The sequence below is a fragment of the Buteo buteo genome, chromosome 17 (assembly GCF_964188355.1).
Source record: "Buteo buteo chromosome 17, bButBut1.hap1.1, whole genome shotgun sequence".
In the NCBI taxonomy this organism is placed as follows: domain Eukaryota; kingdom Metazoa; phylum Chordata; class Aves; order Accipitriformes; family Accipitridae; genus Buteo; species Buteo buteo.
The window spans coordinates 26468605-26488655 of NC_134187.1; the positions used below are offsets into that span (position 1 = coordinate 26468605).

Here is a 20051-nt window from a genome sequence, read left to right on the forward strand (position 1 = left end):
TTTGTAGGGCAGCAAAGAGTAACAGTACACAAGCTCCTAAAATGTCCTTTTTAAAGCCAAAAAATAGGCAGCTCACTGCAATTCCCAGCGAAATTAAACAAGCGTAGCTTGCAGGATTTATCAGCAGATTTAAGAAAAACCCAACGATAAATACGTTGCAAGTTTATGAAGTTAAGTACGGTCAGCACTGTACGGGGATTGAAGAACGGAGGCGACTACAGTAAACTTCCCCCTCTCCCCTATTCCTGCACCCAGTTACAAAAAAATCAGCAATATTCCAAGCGCAGCTCTGACGTTAGGCGCCCGTTTCCAGAAGTATTGCGCGTCGCCGTGTGGGTGACAAAATTGCCCTTACGCGACCGGAGAGGCTCCGAGACGGTGCTTGGTGGTCGTTGGGGCGCAGCGTGTCCCCCCGCTCACAGCGGGGCGAGGAGCTGGGGGGCTGCCGGTGTATTCGCTGCCGGTGTATTCGCCTTCGCTAACCCTTCTGACCTTGCAGTCAGCTCTCGTGAAAAGGAGATTTAAAAGCCCTTCTTTCAGAGAGCCCTGAGGACAGCATATGGAATTTTTTTTTTTTTTTAATGCCACAGCAACGTACTCTGAGAGGAAAAACATCAGCGGCGGCCCTTGTACCTGCACAGCGGTCCTCGCCCGTCGTTCCGTCCCTTCCCAGACCGCCTTGTGCTCCCGCAGCCCGGGGGCGGGAAGGCGCTCGCCTCAGGTGAGGGACGGCGGCTTCTCCCCCCACCACCGCGAGGCCGAAGCGGGCGGCGGCCCCAACCGCCCCGCCGCGGCCCCCGCTCGTTCCAAACCGCCGGCCGAAAGCACAACCCGGGGCACCGCAGCGACGGCGAATCCAGCCGGGGGTGGGGGAACACGAAAAGACCGGCCGCCCTCCCCGGTCAGGCCGGCGGGCTGGGACCGGGTCCGGGGCGGGGCGGCAGGGCCCGGCCCCGCTGATGTCAGCCGGGACGGGGGAGGAGGGGAGGGGAGCGGGGCGGGGGGGGGAGAGGCCGCCCGTGTTCCGGGTCAGGCGCGGGAATGCGCCAGCAGCAGCAGCAGCAGCAGCAGGAGCAGCAGCGCTGCGCCCGGCGCCCCGCCATGCTCCTGAGGGGAGGGCAGCGGCCCGCTGAGGAGCAGTAGGGGGGGGGCGACCCCCGCCCCGCACGCCTCGGCTTCCCGCTTCCCGCCCCATTGTTCTTCCCGGGGGCCGCCGCGCTCGCCCGGGGTCGCTTCCCGCCGCCGCCGCCGCCGCCGCCGCCGGTTCGCCGGGACCCGCGTTGCCGCGGCGGCGGCGGAGGGGGGCAGCGGCTCCTGCGGCCGGTGGGGAGGAGGGGGCGGCGGGGAGCGGCGGTCCCCGCCCGCCCCGCGGCCCGGTTCCCCTCCCACCCTGCCCGGCGGGGCGATGTTCCACTGCATCCCCCTGTGGCGGTGCAACCGCCATGTGGAGTCCATCGACAAGCGGCACTGCTCGCTGGCCGCCGTGCCTGAGGAGATCTACCGCTACAGCCGCAGCCTGGAGGAGCTCCTGCTGGACGCCAACCAGCTCCGTGAACTGCCCAAGGTGAGCGGGGGACCGGGGACGGACCCCCCCCCCCCCCCCCCCGGGGCCGGTCCCAGGCCCGCCCGGCGGCGGGGGCCGCAGGTGAACCGGCCCGGCAGGTGCCCGCCGAGCTCCCCCACCCCGGCCCGGCGGGATGAGGCGCCGCCGCGGAGCGCCCCGAGGCGGCGGTGAGGGGACTCCGGGGCTCGGGGCTGGGGCCGTCGGCCCTGTGGGGGGCAAATCCGCGGAGTTGCTGAAAGGAGGGAGCCGGGGGCTGGGGGTCAGCCCGGAGCGGCAGATGGCGAAGAAAACCTGGAGATGAGCGTCCTGCGGGAGGGAGAGCGGTGTTCGGGGGGCTGAGGGGTCGGGGCCGGAGTCACAGGATGTGAATATATGTTGTGATTAACGTTCGCGTCATCGGAATGACGAGACCTTGGAGGGCGTTAAACCCTCCCCTTTTTTTTTTCCCCCTTTCAGCAGATACTCTCTGCTCTGTACATGGGAAAAAAACCCCAAAGCCCTCTAGCAGGCAGCGGCGTTCCCATTTCTGCCTTCCACTCCTGGAAACTTCGTCATGCAAAACACGAGAGGCGAATAAGCTCTTTCTTTTTCTCGGTGTGAGTCCCACACAGTTGTCAGTGTTTTGCCTCTTGCATGAAACAGGTGGCCAGATTTTTGTGCATGGTACTTTTTGTGGTAGTATCGCCAAAGGTGAATTCGCTTTCAGTTCGACGTGGTTTTGAGGCGCCGAGGTGGTGGTACCCACCAGCGTGACTCGCCAGCTGGCACTTGGTGATTTTGCTCGAGGAACTCCATCGGAGCGATTGCAGCGAGGCACTGTTCGGCTCCACGGATATGGAGCGAGTGGGAGGTGTGCTCGACTTCTGACTTGGTGAACCAAGGGCATTTTTCAGCATTTCCTCTTCAAACTTTGGATGCTTCAGAAGCCTTTGTGAGTTGCGGTTGGTAGAGTCTGACACTGGAGGGAAGTGTTATCTGGAAGCTGCACCTTAAAAGTGTGCGAACTCCTACTAACTTGGAATCCGAGACACTGAACTCAGTAGCCAGAGCAATTTTCAAAAGCATCTTTGTTTCTACCTGAATCAAAACTGGCCCTTTCATACCAAAACTTAAACAGTCTTTTCGTAAATTGTTTTTTCCACACTGGGTAGTAAGAGTAATCATGGCAGAGAAGTTTTCCTAGAGATAGTAGTAAAGATGTTCAGTTGAGACAACATATTAAATTCAGCTTTTTCTTTTGAAAATCCTAGGCGCAGGTTTGCATCTTGTTGTGACTGAGCCCTTTATCCTTCTGAAGTAGAGCAAAACTGGTTTACATAGTCTCCGTGTGGGTGCTATTTTTACTTCCAGCAGTTTCTGCTGGCTTTGTGCACAGACTAGACTCAGGAGTCCCTTTCTTTTTGTACTAGACTTTTCTTCTTAGGGTTGGCTTTCAGGCTTGTACACTTACTATTGCAGAGGTATTGAATGTGCTTGTGACTGAAATCGCATTGAGACCTGGGTCTCTCTGGTTTTTAAAAAAATAATAAATCCCCCCCCAGCTGGTTGCTGTGTGCAAATGTAAGTGATGATGTCTGTTGTTCACGGTATTATATGGTATTTATTTCTGTAAATAGAGTGCAGCTATTCATTGTTTCTCCTCTTCCTTGAATTATAATGTATGAAATAGCCTTTTTTGTCCTGTGATGGCTAAAAAGACTGTTTCTTCCCATTACTTACATGTAAGTACAGATTAAGTCCCATACATGTAAAAAATAGCTGAGGGGGTAAAAAAAAAACCAACCAAACAACCCAGGCTCCTTGGCATTGCAGTGGAATCAAGCAAAAGTTGAAGTTAGAAAGAGGATTTTTTTTATGTGCACGGATCAGATTACAGGAGTGCCTAAATATACTGTAGGAATATGTTTGTGGATTTTTAGCTGGACTGGGAGGAATCCGATGAAATACGACTGCAAAGACATACTTGTAGTATCTGTCCCGAGTACTTTGTGCCTTGTCAGCAATGCAGGAAGGCATTTTTATTAGGGCTTCCTGGATGGGCCTATGAACTTTCCTCGTCAGTTCCTTATTAATGTTTTCTGATAAATGGGATATAGTCCCATCCTCTTAGATACGTGTTGACTCTGTAGGAATTTCGGGTACAAAAATGCAGCTGCAATCCTGTACGTGAAACTAATCTATTGAGGCTGGAAACAGATGGGCAGAGCCTCATTTAGCATTTCTACCAGCAAATAGTTTTAAAAGTTCTACTATAGGAATCTGGTTCAAGAGAATAGTGGAAGATCTGTCTATGGAACAGGGTACACTAGCTACAGGGTACACTGCTGATTCCCCTTTCTACTAAAAGGGTAGTGTTGATGCAAAGTACAGATACAGAATTGGAAATAAGTGTAAAAAGCGGGGGTACACCATACCTCTTGCAGAGAAAACACGAGGGAAATCATTAGGGCGTATAATTAACAAACTGTTAGGTCAGCATAGATCTTAGAGGTCGTTATGCCCTTAATCTAGTGTAATGTATTATATTAGTCTTACCTTACCTCAGTTAGGTTTCCTGTCGATATGCATGAAGGCCGTAACACAAAATCAAGTTGATTTTGGGCTCAGTTCAGGCCGAAGCAAGTCAGCACACTTGTTTAACTCTCAGTGGCTGGTTAGTTAGGTGTTTTCCCATACTTGATGAAGTCCTGAAGTTCACAGTGATCTGTGCTCATTCCCAGTGAATCATCTGTGGGCTATGCTGATGCCACGATATATCCTGTAACACCAATAAGGTATTCGTGTCACTGGGATGGTTGTGATTCTCCTCAGGAAATTGCTGCTGTAAAGGCTCACCTTGAAATTGTGAAGAAGAATCGCTCTGTAGACTCTTGACTTGCAGCAGAAGTTGCCGTAGTTGGATGGACGAGAAAAACCCCAACTCTGCTGCCCTGCTCTTCATTCTAGACACCGGTAATTCAGACCTCGTCTTCCCAGTGTGGGCTGGCGCGGTCTGAAATGGCTATTACAGCAGGCAGGAGGTCTTATAATACTTCTCTGAAACCAAGTAGATGTTGGCGAGTTCTTTTCCCAGCTTTGCTGTGCAGCAAGTCTGAGGTAGTGATGATGGCTTTATTGCTAGACGTTTGCTTTCCTTCCACTTGCACAATTTTTTTTGTCCCTTCAAATGTGAAGCTTTCTGAGGTAGAAAAATATCGGCAAGTGGCACATTGGAATACATGGACTTGTTGCGTTTCTCTCTAGTTGATGGGGCAACTTGAGTTGGATGCACACGCTTCCCCCCTTCTCCCCTGTTTCTCCCTGCCCCTGTTTCTATTAAGTAGCAATGAAGGGTGTTCTTTGGTTGGTTTGCTCCAATACACTTGTAAAAGAATACACTCTAATACACCCTAAAAGCTCCTAAGACTACAAAAGTAGTCTTAGGCTTTGTTTAATTTGCAGTCTTTGCTAGCATACTTAAAACCTCTATTTATTCTAGAGGACAGTAGAGCATGGCGTATGTTAGGGTGTTTCTGAAAAAAACCCAACAGAACAAACACACACAAAAAAACCCTCAAAAGACAGAAAACTTAAAGAATTGCTGTAGCGTCTCGATGGGAAAGGACTAGCAGAAAGACAGTAATATTTCCGTGTTGTACATTACAAGAGTCATTGGAGGTATGCTGAGGAGAGGAGAAACAAGAAATACACTTGAATTGTTTTGAAGGAGTTACTTTGTTGGTTTTATTTTTGTTGTGTTGGCTGACCAGAATGTGTGGTAGAATTCTTCAGCCCTTTTTAAGGAGAGAGGGGTAGGAAGGGTTCATCTGGAAAACATCTGAAAAGAAATGTCCAAGAAGCAGAGGGAGATGTCTTTGCCCCCATTATTTCCACTCCTCCCGTCGTTTGCTCCTTTGCGTGTTAATGCATATGTAGACCAGAAAAAGAGCTCAGTTTCTCTGACCCCCTTTTCTCTACAAATACCTTTTTTTCCTAAGCTGTACCTGTCAGCCTCTCAGGAGTGCAAGTTAATAATTTATATTTGTACAGTAACTCACAAATTTTTGATACTATTTTGCTACTGCACAGGGATCCTTTTGGTTACCCATGTCAGTACACTGATTCTTTCCCTGGGTCTCCTTAACTGCTCTACTGGATCCCTCGATTCCTTCTTCCCTCCCTTCCCCAGCTACGTGATGGAGAACTTGTGCTTATGTCGGCAGCGACCTTTCTCTGTTGTTTCCACTGGTGTCTCGGACTCCTTGCCCTGCGTGTTCATACTTTCCCATCCTCCCCTGTCCTTGATGTCCCAGGATCTTGCTTACTTCCTCCAACCTAAACAGCTCTGCCTGCCTTGTGTTTCTGATTCTTTGCTTCCTCTCTTGTCCTTTCTGTGCCGGATTCTCAGCTGCCCTTGCAAACATTTTTTTTTTTCTTTTCTTTGCACTCTGCTCTTTCCCCTTCCTTTCTGCTGCCTCCCAGATTCCCTGTTCTGCTCTTGCCCTTCCTGCAGGATGAGCCAGCCTGGTGGGATGTGCTGGAGGAGCAGGCTGTGTACTATTAAGCTGCTGGTGGTTTTCCACAATGTTGAAGTCTCTCTAGCCTTTCTTGGCAGATGTGGCTGTTTTCCCACAGAAGAGCAATTTCTAGCTGTCAGCATGCTTCTCACCACTTCTGCTTTACAAGACAAATTAAAGAGCTGCACCCTTTGGTCTCAAAAGGAAGGGCTTTGTATAGGGCCAGTGGTAGAGTGTGGCTCTTAACTTGCTTAAATAATTCCTTCTCCTCTGTTGGATCCTATGTGCCTTCTGTTGAATATTTATTGTATCTCATTTGGTTGGAAAAAAACATGGTATATGGTCACCGCTGTGCATAGAGTGACTTAAAAATGTAGTTTGTGGTTTTTTTTTTTCTGAAGCTGGACCATTTTTATTTTCCTTAGGAGTGGAAACTTGAAGGCTTTTTCAACTCAAGCTGTAACGTGTATTGTATCATTTGCTACACATCAAAACCTATACTTCACCAAAGAGTAGGCTTTCTGGCAAATTGCTTTCATAGAAGAAAATAACACATTCTGCATGATGCATTTCAATAGCTTCTGTAACGAAAAGCATCAGATAAAAATAAAATGCTTTCAATTCTATAGATCAGTCTGTAGTTGATGAAATGTTGTCTCCTACTCCTGTACATTAGAATTTAAGGGCCAATACATCCTGTCAACTTAATTTCTCTGTGCATGGAATTTGCAGTACAAAGCTGGATCTCTGCATATTTTTTTTTCACGGGTAGAAAAAATAGAAATATCTTATGAACCTTTGAATGCAGTATTGTATTTTGGCTTTTATATTAAATCACTAGCATTCTTTGCATTGGTGGGTGGTGGAAATAGCTTATAACTCTTGTTGTGCTGCTGTTTTGTCTTGCTGCTGCTTAGTTGTTTTACTCAAAGGATAAAGACCACTTTCCCGTGAGACTTTTGCAGATGTTGTTTATGTGAAAACTCCAATTGCAAAAAAATTAATTCAGAATTTTATGTGTGCACTTAGTTTAGCTTAAGAGCCTGCTGAACTCTTTCTTCTTTTGGTGATTTTTGTGCAGTGTTTGTAAACCTAATCGGATGCAACTCTGAATCATTTCACTTCTCTGTTTGAGCTTACAGATTGTAACTGTCATCTGTAATTTTTCTTCTTGGTTTTACATGCTGAAGCTTCTCTGTAGAGTTACTTGATTGATGCGAGACCCCTTCCCCGAGAGACCTGGTTAAACTCTGCCCTCCTCACATGCCGTGTTAGAGAAGCCGATAGTGTGCTGCTGCTTGGCATTTGGCTTAGACAGTGCCTGTATCTCTGTTATGTGTGGTGTTGAAATCGAGGGTGCTGTTATCATAGCAAAATCTTGTGAAATCTCCCTAGAGAAAAAGTCCCTCTGTTCTTCCCATACCACACCTCTTTCTCAGGAAAAAACCTTTTAAGACTAAATTTCACTGTTCTACCATAGTTTCTCCCATTATGCAACCATAAGCCTGAAAGACGCTTGCTTGGTCAATGGCCAGTAATCTGCTGTGGAAAGAGATGATATCATACTATACCCCTCTTCAAATTAGTGCTTATGGGTTGTAACCATCCCTTCTTAAGACATAAACATCTAGAAGCTTTATTTCCTTTTTTCAAAAAGGAAAGGAGTTGCCCTTCATGTGGGAGAGCAGCAGGGATATGTGAAGCTTTGCCTTGGGATGGATGATGGGCCAGCTGAGAGCAGGCAGGGGTTAGTGGGTGACACTGTTTTGGGTGTCTGCTGTAGACTGCCTGATGAGGAAGAAGTAGTAGATGATACCTTCTCTAGATAACTGGAAGAAGCCTCCCGTTCGCAGGCCCAGGTCCTCATGGGGGTCTTGAACCACCCTGCCATCCGCTGGAAGGACAACACAGCAAGACATAATCAATCCAGGAGTTTTCTGGAGTGCATCGATGACTGCCTAACACAGGTGATGAAGGAGTCAATGGACAGAGGTGCTCTGTTGGACCTCATAAACATGAAAGGAGAGGTTGAGATAGGAAGGTCAGGGTTGCAGTGGCTGTAGTGACCATGAGATGGTGGAGTTCAGGATCCTAAGAGGAGGGAACAGGGCAAAAAGCAGCACCACAACCCTGGACTTCAGGGAACAGACTTTGGCAGTTCAGGGATCTTCTTGGAGGTGGTTGATAAGAAAGATGTTTATGCTGCCAATCAGAGGGACGTTGACAGGCTGGAGAAATCGGCAGAGAGGAATCTCATGAAGCTCAGTAAAGAGAAATACAAAGCCCTGCATGCACCTGGGGAGGAATAACCCCATTCTCCAGTACAGGCTGGGGGCCAACCATCTGGAAAGCAGCTTTTCAGAAGAAGACCCTGGGTGACCTGGTGTACAAGTTGACTGTGAGCCAGCAATGCTCCCCCATGGCAAAGGCGGCTAACTGTATCCTGGGCTGTGTTAGGACAAGCATCGCCAGCAGGTAATCCTTCTCCTCTGGCCAGCACTGGGGGAAACAGACCTGGAGTGCTGGGTTCAGTGCTGGGCTTCCCAGAGGGAGAGTGTCATGGGCGTACTGGACCAGGTCCTGCAAAGGGCCATGAAGACTATTAAGGGCTTGGATCATCTGTCATGAGAAAAGGCTGAAAGAGCTGGGATAGTTTAGCCTTTAGAAGAAAAAGGCTCACAGGATCTTACTGGTATATATAAATACCTGATGAGAGGGTGTAAAGACGACAGAGCAAAACTCTTCTCAGGGTGCCCCATGACATTATAAGAGGCAATGGGCACAGATTTAAACACAGGAAATTTTGTCTGAAATAAGAAAACTTTTTTTTATTGTGAGGGTGGTCAAACGCTGGCACAGGTTGCCCAGAGAGGTTGTGAAGTCTCCATCTTTGGAGATGCTCAAAACCTGACTGGACACGGTCCTGGGTGACCTGCTCTAGGTGACCCCTGCTTTGTGCAGGGGGTTTGGATGGACTAGATGATCTCCAGAGGTCCCTTCTAACCTCAAGTGTTCTATGATTCTGTAGAGGGCATATCAAGGATTTTACCTGTCTTTAGCTTTGATGTTTTTAATGATGCAAATAGAAGTGTCATGTTTTACTTTAAAATTGATGGTGTCGTGGTAGTTTTGCACATCTTGCTGTAAATCCTTGAAGAAATACCACTATGCGATTTGAACAAGCATGTACTTCCAGTTAGTATCAGAGAGAGAACTATGCCACCGTGTGAAACTGAGGTAGACTGTATGCACACAGTAAAGGTAGTTTTACTGAAAGTTTAAGAATTTTATTTTCAGTATGACGAATGCTATGTAAAACATTTTCTAAGAACACCTGCAACTTTACAACTTCACTGTCTTAAGTATACTTACCTTTTGTAAAAACCTGTTGTGAGCACAGTCAATTAGTACTAGTGTGCAATGCATGCTTGAATTATTAAAATAAATATGGTTTGTAGAGAAGCAACATTGGATCCTTATATTAACATCCCTCTAAACACAGAACACTTCAATACACTGTTCACTGTATTGAAGGCTCCAAATAAGTTTATTACCAGATAAATATCTCTGTTTTTTTCTGCTAGCTTCCAGATTCTTCTGTTGTATTGCTTAAGACTTGAAGAAAATACTATGCCTTTTGACATCAAATTTGAAAGACTACAGTTTGATGGGAGCAGAGGGAGAACTTAGTCTGGTGTCCCCCTACAAAGTCTGACTTCCCTCTTAATGTCCCTGAGATTGTTCAGAAGATTTTGAAGTCTGCTTGATTGAAAATATTTTCTAATGGCAGTTCTTTTGTAGTAACAGATGAGTTCTGCTGATTTTTGACCTCAGTTGGAAGAAAGTAATTAGGTGGTTAGATTTCAGTGCTTTTAACTTTTTTTTTTCTGTAAGGGTTGTATTGTTGTAGTAAATGGGTAGCATCTCCTTCTTTGTGTGATGTACACAGATAAGGTTTGTGGGCAGAGATTATAAATCTGTAGCTCTAAAATAAATTTTATGATTATACGTAGAATTATTTTTCTAATTATATCAGTTGGTCTAAAAAAAGATGTTACCTTCTGCCAACAATCTTGTATACTGGAAAAATGCATGCTACAAATTCATTAGTGAGATTAAATGTGTGGTGGTTTGGTGTTCCCCACCCCCCCAAATGGCAAATGCATTTGATTGCAATGAATCCATATTTCATTGTAGCAGATGTTTTCTGGCCTCTCTTAAAGGCAGAGATAGTCCCTCCCACTGCTGTACTCTTAACGGGTATGGCATCAAGTGCTCTTTAACCTTTGTTGCCTCGGCTTAATCGACAGAGAAAGTAAATCCTTGCCTGCCAGTAAATGGTATGAGGCAGCTTGTTCAATGCATCCCTCAGTAGAGCAGCGTTTTGATTCAGTGCTGCAGTGTATCAGTTTTTGAGAGCGGATAGTCCCTCGTTCATTTTCGAAAATGAATCATAACAACCGAGACTGGGACCTGCAGTTGGCCCATCGCTGACTGTGGTTCAGAAAGTGGCGGGTTCTTTGAACAGGGGCCAGAAACGCAGTGGGTAGGTGCTGAATGCCAGCTTCGGTGAGGTATCGGTTATCATTTTTGCTCTGTCTCCTGTAGACCCTTCCCCCACAACCCTTCTGCCTGGCTGATCCTTCGTATCAGGCTTTAAAGCATCCATTGGAGGGGGAGATAGCAGCAGCAACATCTGGTTCTGTTTAGGGTACGTGCCCATGAACTGTGATCTTTCATTAATACTTTCTCTTGTTGTGACATCTAGTAATTTTACTAATGTTTTGTATGGATTTCTGCTTGAATGTGCCCCTGTGCTGTTGACCATTAATATTCACGATGACCAAGTTGGTGCTAGGATGCTGCAAGACCAAAGTACAGCTTCGACATATTCTACAAACATGGTTTGGGCATGTGAAACAATCTTTCACCGTGCCACAAATCTGTACCGGTTCTGGTTTTGCCACAAAACGTGCAGAGACAGAACTGGAGACCTCAGCTGTGCGGAGCAGTTGTCTGTGTGCCAACTTGCCACCTAGCAAGCGGGCAGAGGTCTGCATACCGTGGTCCATCACCAGCTGCTGCTGCATCTCCGCATGGCTTGAGAGGAAATCCATGAGCTGCTTGCAGTAATGCTTTGATCCAGAGCCATCAACTGCATGATGACGCTGCTGTGCTGCACTGTGAATTAGTCCCTGCCCTCAGAAATCATTTCAGTATCTCATTTAGTACTTTATTTGAAAGTGTTTGGCCCAAAGGATCACGTGGGGTCCGTATTTGTGAAACCCCGTTGCCCTCACCAGCTGTCCCTGCTCCCAGGTGAAAGCAGGTGGAGTGGCTTGAGGGATCTTGATGTTGATAGCAGGTTTTGTGGGAGATGCCAAGCTGATAACGTCCATGCTAGACTTCACTGGAGTCTGCCGAGAGCTCATTACATACTTCATGAATCTGGGGTAGGAGCCAGGTTCCTTAGCATTTCATCATGCAACTGGTTAGGATGTGCTTCTAGGGGAAGGGGTCTGTTTGCTATGCTCTTGCTGGTTGTCCTCAGTGCTCCTGCTCGTGCTGCTGGTGGGAGTCTCTGGGACGGATTTTAAGATGGCGATGTACAGGATTGCATCCTAGTAAGAGGTTTTTTTGCTTGCAAGTTAGTTGTGGCTTTTGGCTGGGGGTGCCTTGAGGCTGGAGTGGCGGGCAGGGTGCGTGACAGCTCGCTGTGAGTGTCAGCGTGGCCGTGGTTCTTGTCAGCTCCGGGCTGGTGTGTCTGCTGGCTGACTTTGGAGGAGAAGCAATATCCGAAATCCCACCGGTTGGTTAGCGTAGGGTGTCTGTCGAGCGTCCCGTCCTCTTGGAACCCTTAGCACTGAGCGTCCCTTGGGGATGGTCTTTCAAAGACTTGACTTTTGATGACTTCTACAAAAGCGGGGCAGGGGAGGAGCGAGGAAAAGCTCGCCCTTCCCTCTTCGCCTTTGCCCCTCTGACGGACAGGGAATGTGTTTGTATGTATGCCTGCACCAGACCCTGGTTATTAAGCGAATCCCCGGGAGTCCAAACACTTGAATTCAGTGCTGCTTCTGCCTTGCGTGATTTAATCGTTGTTCTCCTCGCAGTGCCCTGACCGCCACGCAGCGTGTTCACCTAAAGAAAGGCTGGTCCTCCCCTGCTCCCCTGCTGAAGCTGTGCAACGGTGTGGGCAAACAAATAACTTCCAGGGGCCGAAAGCCAAGTGATGGGGGACCTTGTTGGGGAGCTGGAGAGTGTTGCATCAGCCATGCCGCGAGGGTTTTTCACGGGTTTGATGCCTCATCTCCTTCACCGCTTTGCTTACCAAAATCAAACTGCAGCTTCTGCTTGTGTTTGCCTGGAGAAAGACCTCTTCCTGAGGTCTTTCTGAGGCAGTATAAAAAGGGTTGGGGAAGGATTGATTGCAATTTCCCTTATCTGGTGACTGAAGGACACGTAGCTGGTGAATGGAAATGAGCAAATAAAGTGAGGGCTTCTCCCAGTGATTTTTGTTTACAACGTAGGCGAAGAAAATGGAGCCTGAAGTAAGATTTGAAGCAGGAATGCAATTAGGAGCTAAACTGTATTTAAGTTACTGTGTGTTGCTTTTTAATTCTAAAGTGCAGATATCCTTTATCTGGTCAGCTCTAGGTTTGGAAAACAGGTGAAATAAATATAGATGCTGTTCAAGAAACAGGACCTGGTAATGTACTGTATCTTGGTAGTTTCCTTAATTCCTGTTTGAATATAATACTGTAATTTCCTGAAGAAGCCTTAAAAACTGAGGCAGCATGCGTATGTTGAAAATCTGTATTGGTGTCTAAGGGAAACTTGACATAAGAGCAAGTACTCACAAATTTTTAAGCTTGTCAGCAACAGCTCAAGTGCTTGCACCAAAAAAAAAAAAAAAAAAAAATCTCTTTCTGTCCTGTGTGAATATAGCCCTGAAACTGGAGTTAATTTGCAGGTTTTTTCCTCCCTCTCCCTTTTGTTCTAATTTCAGCTGCTCATGCTGGCCCATCTCAAAAATTAGGCAGTGGATTTCATTAAAGTCTCTAATTTAATTCTCTTTGCTGCTAGTAGTGGCCTTTTTATGGAAACATTTTGCTTAACACAGTAAGCATTTAGTTATACTACCTATGCCAAATGGGTTTGGAGTGTGACATGTCTCTAGCACTGGAAAGGCTCTGGCAGTGAGATGTTGCTCCTCCCCTTGAACACCGTTAGCTGCAAGTAGGTCTTCGTGCCGTGTTTTTTATTTCAATTGCCTCTTGTTTCCTTTTTTTTTTTTTCCATCAGGAAGGGTGCTGAAGCATTCATGCAGGGTTCTTGGGCATGAATGTTTTTTGTTGCAGGACCAAACAATTGAAGGAAAGCCAGCGATGTGTTGTTTTGGCCACTTTTTCAGGAGAAAATTTTGAGTTTTATCAATCCTACTAGTTTGGCTTAATTCTGTTAACGTGCATTTCTAGAATCAAGAGTGCCAGTTGTAGTGGTATTCTTTAAAAAAAAAAGTATTAAAAATGAGGACTGTGGCATCACACTATACTTTCCAGTGAGTCATGCATGCACTTATCTCTTCTTTTTTTTCTTCCGTTGGCTGACATCGACCCAATTTTGTCAGAATGAAGTTTTTAAAAAAATATGTGGCTGGGTGGAAGAGAGACTTCGTTAGTTTTCCAGTGCAAGAAGGGCTCTATTCAAGATGTGTGTTCTTAGAAAATCCATATAAGAGAAACCACTATAAATTCTTTGATAGCAGGAAAAGCTTCAATTGAAGGTTGGGCATTGCCACTACATAGAAAGCTGTAGGCTTCTTTAGTGCTGATGCGCATGGAATTATTTGTCTCATTGAAGCGCTATTAATTAGGCTGGCTAAACTAAGCAGCATTAAAAGTGTTGCCAAGATACTCGTAGAGACGTCGGGTCTGCAATCAAAACCTGCTATTACAGTGTGCTGGGTGGATGTGCTGCTCTGGCCAACAACCCCACTGCACTTTGGTTTGTGTTAGAGCTTTTCAAATAGAGGCTGAACTGTGTCTGATCTATTGAATTAGGAACATGTTTCTGGTTGGCATATATTTAAGAAATTACATATATTTATATACATGTGTATAGATATATATTTACATTTGTTGAACTCTATTCAGTAAGCTCTTAATTCTCTTTCTTCCCTGTGGTCTTTTTGACAAGTAAAACAAATATGGCAAAAGGAGGTGCTTGCCTCTCCAGTAGTGCTTTAGAGCACTAATGATGTGCCTTGGATAAAGGAAGGATAGTTACTGAAATGGGAGTAGGATGTACTAAACATGCAAGAGTGATTGAGTTCTGTAGTTTAAATGAAAAAAACCAAACAAGAAGTTCAAAGAAATGCCATTCACATAACTGCAGTTTCTGATTTTATCTAGGAAATGGTGTCATTCATTAAAAATTGTTATGCAAACTAGAAATAAAGCTCCCAGTTCATTTTTTTCTTTTAAGTAGTCAGTTAAAGAAACAAGAATGCCTTTAGATATTGTGTAATTTTGTTTGTTGCACATATGTGCTCTGCATGTTTATATACAACACTGACACCTGGTGTGGTGAGTGCCCTCAAACCTTCTTAAGGATGCCCAGCCCTTAATAGCTTTTTGATGACCATTCTTGTCTTTTAACCATGTTCCTCCTGTCTTTCTTTTAACCGCGTTCCTTCTGTCTTTTCTCACTTGCCATTGTAGAGCATCTCAGGCAAGGACAACTGTTGCTTATGGGCAGATTTGTAGTAGAACATCAATATTTATGGCTGTCATATAGTTTAGCAGCTACACACTGGCTGAGGAACACTTTTTGGCAAGTATTTATTTTGGACAGTGTTAGGACAGATTGGGATTTCTCCTGTGGAGTGTACTCCTGCTGTGTTTTCACAAAAGTATCTTTAAGTGCTTTTCTAGGCTTCTGATAGATTCTTGATTTAGTCATATTAATTAATACTTAGCAAAGGGGATGCACATTTGCTTTAACAGATAAAAAAGTGTTAAAGATATGAAAATACAGTTATGGATCTTGGGAGGACAAAGAAGGCTTAAAAAACATTAGTGGCTATTTTAATTGTAATATATGTTTTTTAGGGAGCTAGAAATGTGGAACTGTAAAGGGTTTTATTTTCCTCTTACAATTTCAACTCTGTTACCAAAAGCCTTTAAGACTTGGGGTGGAAGGAGTGCCATTCTGACTCAAAAAATGCCTTTGAATTTTTGCATTCAGATCTAATGCATGTTTTGCCTGCTGAGTGTTTATAAACTTTTTAAAGCTCTATCCTTTTTATTCCCTAAAAAGAACCCATGTTTTTGAGGGAAGACACGTTCATTTCAGTTGTGTTTTATTTTTCTGTGAAAACGAACAGCAATGTATGTTGAAAGATTGGTGCTGAGGCTGCAAAACTTTGCACTTAAAACCTGATTTACGGTCATGGGTGTAAGACACTCAAACTAAGATTGAAAACCTGTATCATAATACAGACTCATAAGACTGTGCTTTTACCTTGTGTCCTAGTAAGATGCCTACCTTACTGCCCCTCTTCGTGTCAATCTAAGATAGAATTGAGTAACATTCAGAGCACGCGCTCCAGCATCTAAATAAAACAAAATAATTCCAAAAAAAGGTGCCAATTTCCAAGGAGGGATTGCAGGTGATTAAATGGAGGCAGATATCCCAAACTTAGGAGCATCTTCCAGTTACCCTGAGGAGCAAAACCCATGAGGGTACAGGCATGCACACGTGCCACGAGCGGGTGAGATGCACAGGTTCTGACTGCTGGGCAAAAATGCCTGTGCGGTCTGGGGGCACAAAACTCTCTTGAAATTTGAGGAGTCTGGTCAGTTATGGTCAAGACAACTTATATATAAAAGTCATTTAATTCTGCACAAATCCTCACCACTTGCAGTCACTGGGGATCAGGGAAAGTTAGCATCCTGCCTGCATTGTGTGCCTATGTCCTCGCCGTAGAGGCAGGGCTGGGTTGGGTTCCTCCTCAAGCTGGGAAGACTGGTATTGTGCATATCCTGCCCAACTTTCATTAGTCCTTCTGAAACTGGGCCGTGCAGCAGCAGGTGTATGAGCCTAGAAAGAAAATCTTCCCAGGGGAGGCTGGCTCTGTAACCTGGGTGGTTACAGTACTCGCCGGTGAAGACGACCTTGGCAACCCCTCTCTGTGGGTTTTCTGGATCGTCCTTTAGAAGTTTCCCTCTGCCTTCACTTCCTAATGAACCCTGGTGTGTAGTTAGGATGCTTTTAATTACCCTGTTGGGTAACCTCACCCCATGAATGATTTTGAAGCAGGCACTCTGGATTTTGCTAGTGTCTGTCTGCTGTGATCTTCAATAGCGAGCTTTACAGATGTGTGTGGTTGTGGTTTTTTTTAAATAAATTTTCATTTTAGGTAAAACACAGATTATAGTCTGTTTGCATGTAAAAATTAAAACAAAATGTTTGTTCTGATGCAGGTCTGAAAGAGGTCTGCATAACTGATTTTAAGCAATAACTTTAATTAGCTCAAATTTTGAAAGTGGCTTCCAGTTATTGCTTATCATTTATCATGCTTATATGTGAGTTATGTGAATAATTTCTGACATGGAATTTTTTCTTTCTTTCAGCCTTTCTTTCAACTTGTGAAGTTACGGAAACTTGGACTTAGTGATAATGAAATCCAGCGGCTGCCTCCAGAAATAGCGAATTTCATGCAGCTGGTGGAACTTGATTTGTCTCGTAATGGTAAGCTCCAATGTTAATTTGTTTGATTCTATACTGTCCTATGACACAGTCTGTAAAACTGGGTAAGTAGGGTTTTTCTGTCTCTGAAGTTGCTATGTCCCACAGAATGCTTTTCCACGTAATTCATGGATTTGCCTGTAGTTCTAGATGGGGAGGACAGAAAGAGTGGAGGAGAGCTGGTGGTGGAAATACAGTAATAAAATAATGCTTGACTGTAGTTCTGCCTTTCTGAGAGCCTGCTTTATTTTCCAATTTAAAGAATGCTTTACATCCTATTTTTATATGTCTGTTTGTCATAATGTTGATCTCTTCCCCCAAGCTCTCTGAAATGCCTAGCATTTAAGGAGACAAAATAAAAGATTGAAATCAAAAAGCTCCTTTCAGTCCAAAAAAAGGCTACCTATGGGTTAGAAGTCCAGATCTTTATCTCTGCTCTCCTCTTTACCTGTGATTAGCAAGAGGCAGAGTGCTGGTATTTCTAGTTGTACTTCTGGAAGAAGAATCAGTCTGTCAGCTGCAGAGATAAATTCAGAAAAGGATGTTGGGAGAAACTGTCTTTTAAAATGTGTTGTTGGAAGCCACATCGGTTTATCATTTGGTTGTAATGTTTGCTGCTTATATTGTCCCGAGCTGTGATGGAGTGAAAACTTTTTTTTTTTCTTTTTTTTTTTTTCTGTGGCCTGGTGAACTTACCAGTTCTGCAAGAAGTTCAGGGGCTGGTGGGTCACCTTTAAGCAGCCTTATGACCCAGTGATCTAGAAACAGCGAATCCGTGTTACCAAATTAGAGCAACTGTCAGCTATTTTTGCCTCCTTATATGCAGTGGATATGCACAAAATGCTCTCTGAGGTGTGATGGATGGGGTGGGAGAGAGCAAGGTTGCATAACCTTGTAAATAAGTGAGGGATGTAATTGAATATTCAAGGGAAGACATAGTGTAACCAGGAGCCTTTTTTTCTTTATGGTTTAACTTCACATTGACCCTTTGGCACTGAAGAATATTCAATGGCCACTTCACCTTCCTGTAACTATCTGAAATTTACGTCTTTCCTTTATTTGTTTGGTGCTTCTAATGCCAGCTTTATCTGCTAATATAATTGATGAAGCGTAATGAGTCTCCAGGCAGTTTCTGAAGAATTTCTGTGAACCATATAATTTTATGCACGTTTGCAAAACCCTGTAAGAGAAGAAAACTGGAAAAAAAACCCCAAACATCTGAGAGACAGAAGAAACACATTAGTTAAAACATTTTAGAAATACACGAGCATTAATTGACTCAGTATTTTGGCTACTGAGTTTGGCTGAGTTGGGGGCTGTCTGTGACAGACCTTATACAAAAGGAAACACTCAGTTGGCTTAGTAATTCTCTTTGCAAATGAATAACTAGCTGCAAAAGAGCTGGTGGATCAGAGCCATGTGAACTCTTGTCAGCCTGACTTGGAAGTTGGCTTGAGAGCTCAACTGTAACGAGAACAGATGGTGTGAACATTTATGGTTGGGTAGATGTGTGTGTGTGTCATTAGAAGTTACTGCACAGGGAAGTGTTTTCTCAAGTAATGGGTTGGACTGATGCAGGTGGCAGGGAGCAATTGCTTTCCTATATCCAAGGTTCAGTGTTCATCGCCCATTTTACTGCATTACTTTCTCTTCTCTGTGGTTCATTGCAGAAGGTGACTGATACTGCTTCCCTCTGCTTAATCATGTCACAGTTATTGAATGACTTGACTCTTCAAATGAAAAACACACCTTGCGAGGCGATGCAGGGGGACCATGGCAGAAGATGACTGATGTTACTTTCTGCTGTTTGGTCATGCTATGGTTGTCTCACAGCTCTTCAAATGAAAAGGCAAAACACACACCATCTGGGATGCTGCAGGGGGAATTCTCACATAAGATTTTGGAGATTTACAGTATTTTCATTTCTTAGCTTTGTATTTTGAACCCACCTTCCAATATGTCAGATTCTCAACCTGCCAAGTGTTTCTCCTGTTTGGTGGTTTGCACTCCATGAGTTTTTGTTTTTCTAACTACCAAAGTACTTAGGAAAAAAAAAAAAAGGAACTCTTTGTATTCCTTTCAGGCAGAGAAAAACAGCCCAGCTTTTCAAAACGCAGTATGCTGCGTGAATAGGAAAGTGTGCTGATGACATCTGAACTTGGGAAATAAGAGATCATTGTTCTGTGTTTTCTGTTGTTTTAGCTGTCTGGTTCGGTGCACTAATTGCTTTCAGTTCTGGCCATTCTGTTTCCTCAAGAGCTTAAAAACGCAAATATAATTTCATTTAATGTTCTCTGTACAGGAGTAGCCCTTTATATTTTGACGTCTCATCACAGGAGGAGGAAGAAAGGGTTTTGGATAACAAAGTGCTTCCATTTCCTTCATAATAAAATGGTAGCATGTCTTCCTTTTTCATATTTTCTAATCCTTTGGTCAGCCTACGCTCTTTAAAGCTCCATGAGATGGTGGGTATATGGTATGATAGCTGGACGTGGGTGCGCTTCCAGGCTGCAGTGGCCAACTGCGTTCTGTGCAGTGGTGAGGTGTTGCATCTGGAGGTGAAGTCGATCCCTCCAGGCAGGATCCCTCCCAACTCTTCATGCCTGTGCGATGCCACGTTACGTGCTGCGTAAGTAGCCCTAGTTCATAGGCATTCAGGAAAGGTGAACAGGGAAACTCTTAAGTGTGGCTTTCTTCAATTCCCAAGTGTTTTAAAATGCCCGAGACATGCTAGTATATGTTAAAAATGTGCTACATAATTAATCCTTTAAGCAGTTTTTGGTTAATAAGTGAATCTAGAACTAGAAAAATCCTTCTAAGTAAAACTCAGAAATCTTCAGCATATGTAAACTTGATGCTCCTGTGATCTTGGGTGTACGTGAGAGAAGTTTGGGGATGGTAAGGTGAGAGCCTCGGTGGTGCAGAAGGAGAAGGATTTGGGGAATGCTAGAAGCCACATAATCTTAAATTTTTCCTGGATTATTTGCATGTTGATGCTATTTCTTACTCCTCTGCAAGGTCATGTGTTCATGCAGATTTCCTAGGAAGCACCCCCACCGTGCTTTTCTAGCCTGGCTGAAGCTGTTATTTGAGCAAAGGTTGAATGGATGAGTCAAGGATGGGAATATCAGAAGGCAGGGAAGCTGTGCTAAAAGTACAGCATAGAGATGGTGAACACTTTGGAGGTTATTTGGCAATGCAGTTTATCTCTGCCCCTTGGTCTTAGGTTGTTCAAAAAGCCG

At 44.8% G+C, this 20051-nt stretch overlaps 1 protein-coding gene across 4 annotated transcripts in view; it reads left to right on the forward strand.

Moving 5' to 3' along the window:
* Positions 1 to 1027: 1027 nt before the first annotated feature.
* The window catches only part of LRRC1 (leucine rich repeat containing 1), a 104209-nt gene continuing 85185 nt past the window's right edge, over positions 1028 to 20051 (forward strand). For all 4 annotated transcript variants that reach the window (XM_075049312.1, XM_075049313.1, XM_075049314.1 and 1 more), the window contains exons 1-2: positions 1028 to 1564; positions 16695 to 16812. In XM_075049312.1, the coding sequence (XP_074905413.1) occupies positions 1406 to 1564; positions 16695 to 16812 (277 nt within the window). In that variant the 5' untranslated portion in view covers positions 1028 to 1405. The remainder of the gene's footprint in view (positions 1565 to 16694; positions 16813 to 20051) is intronic.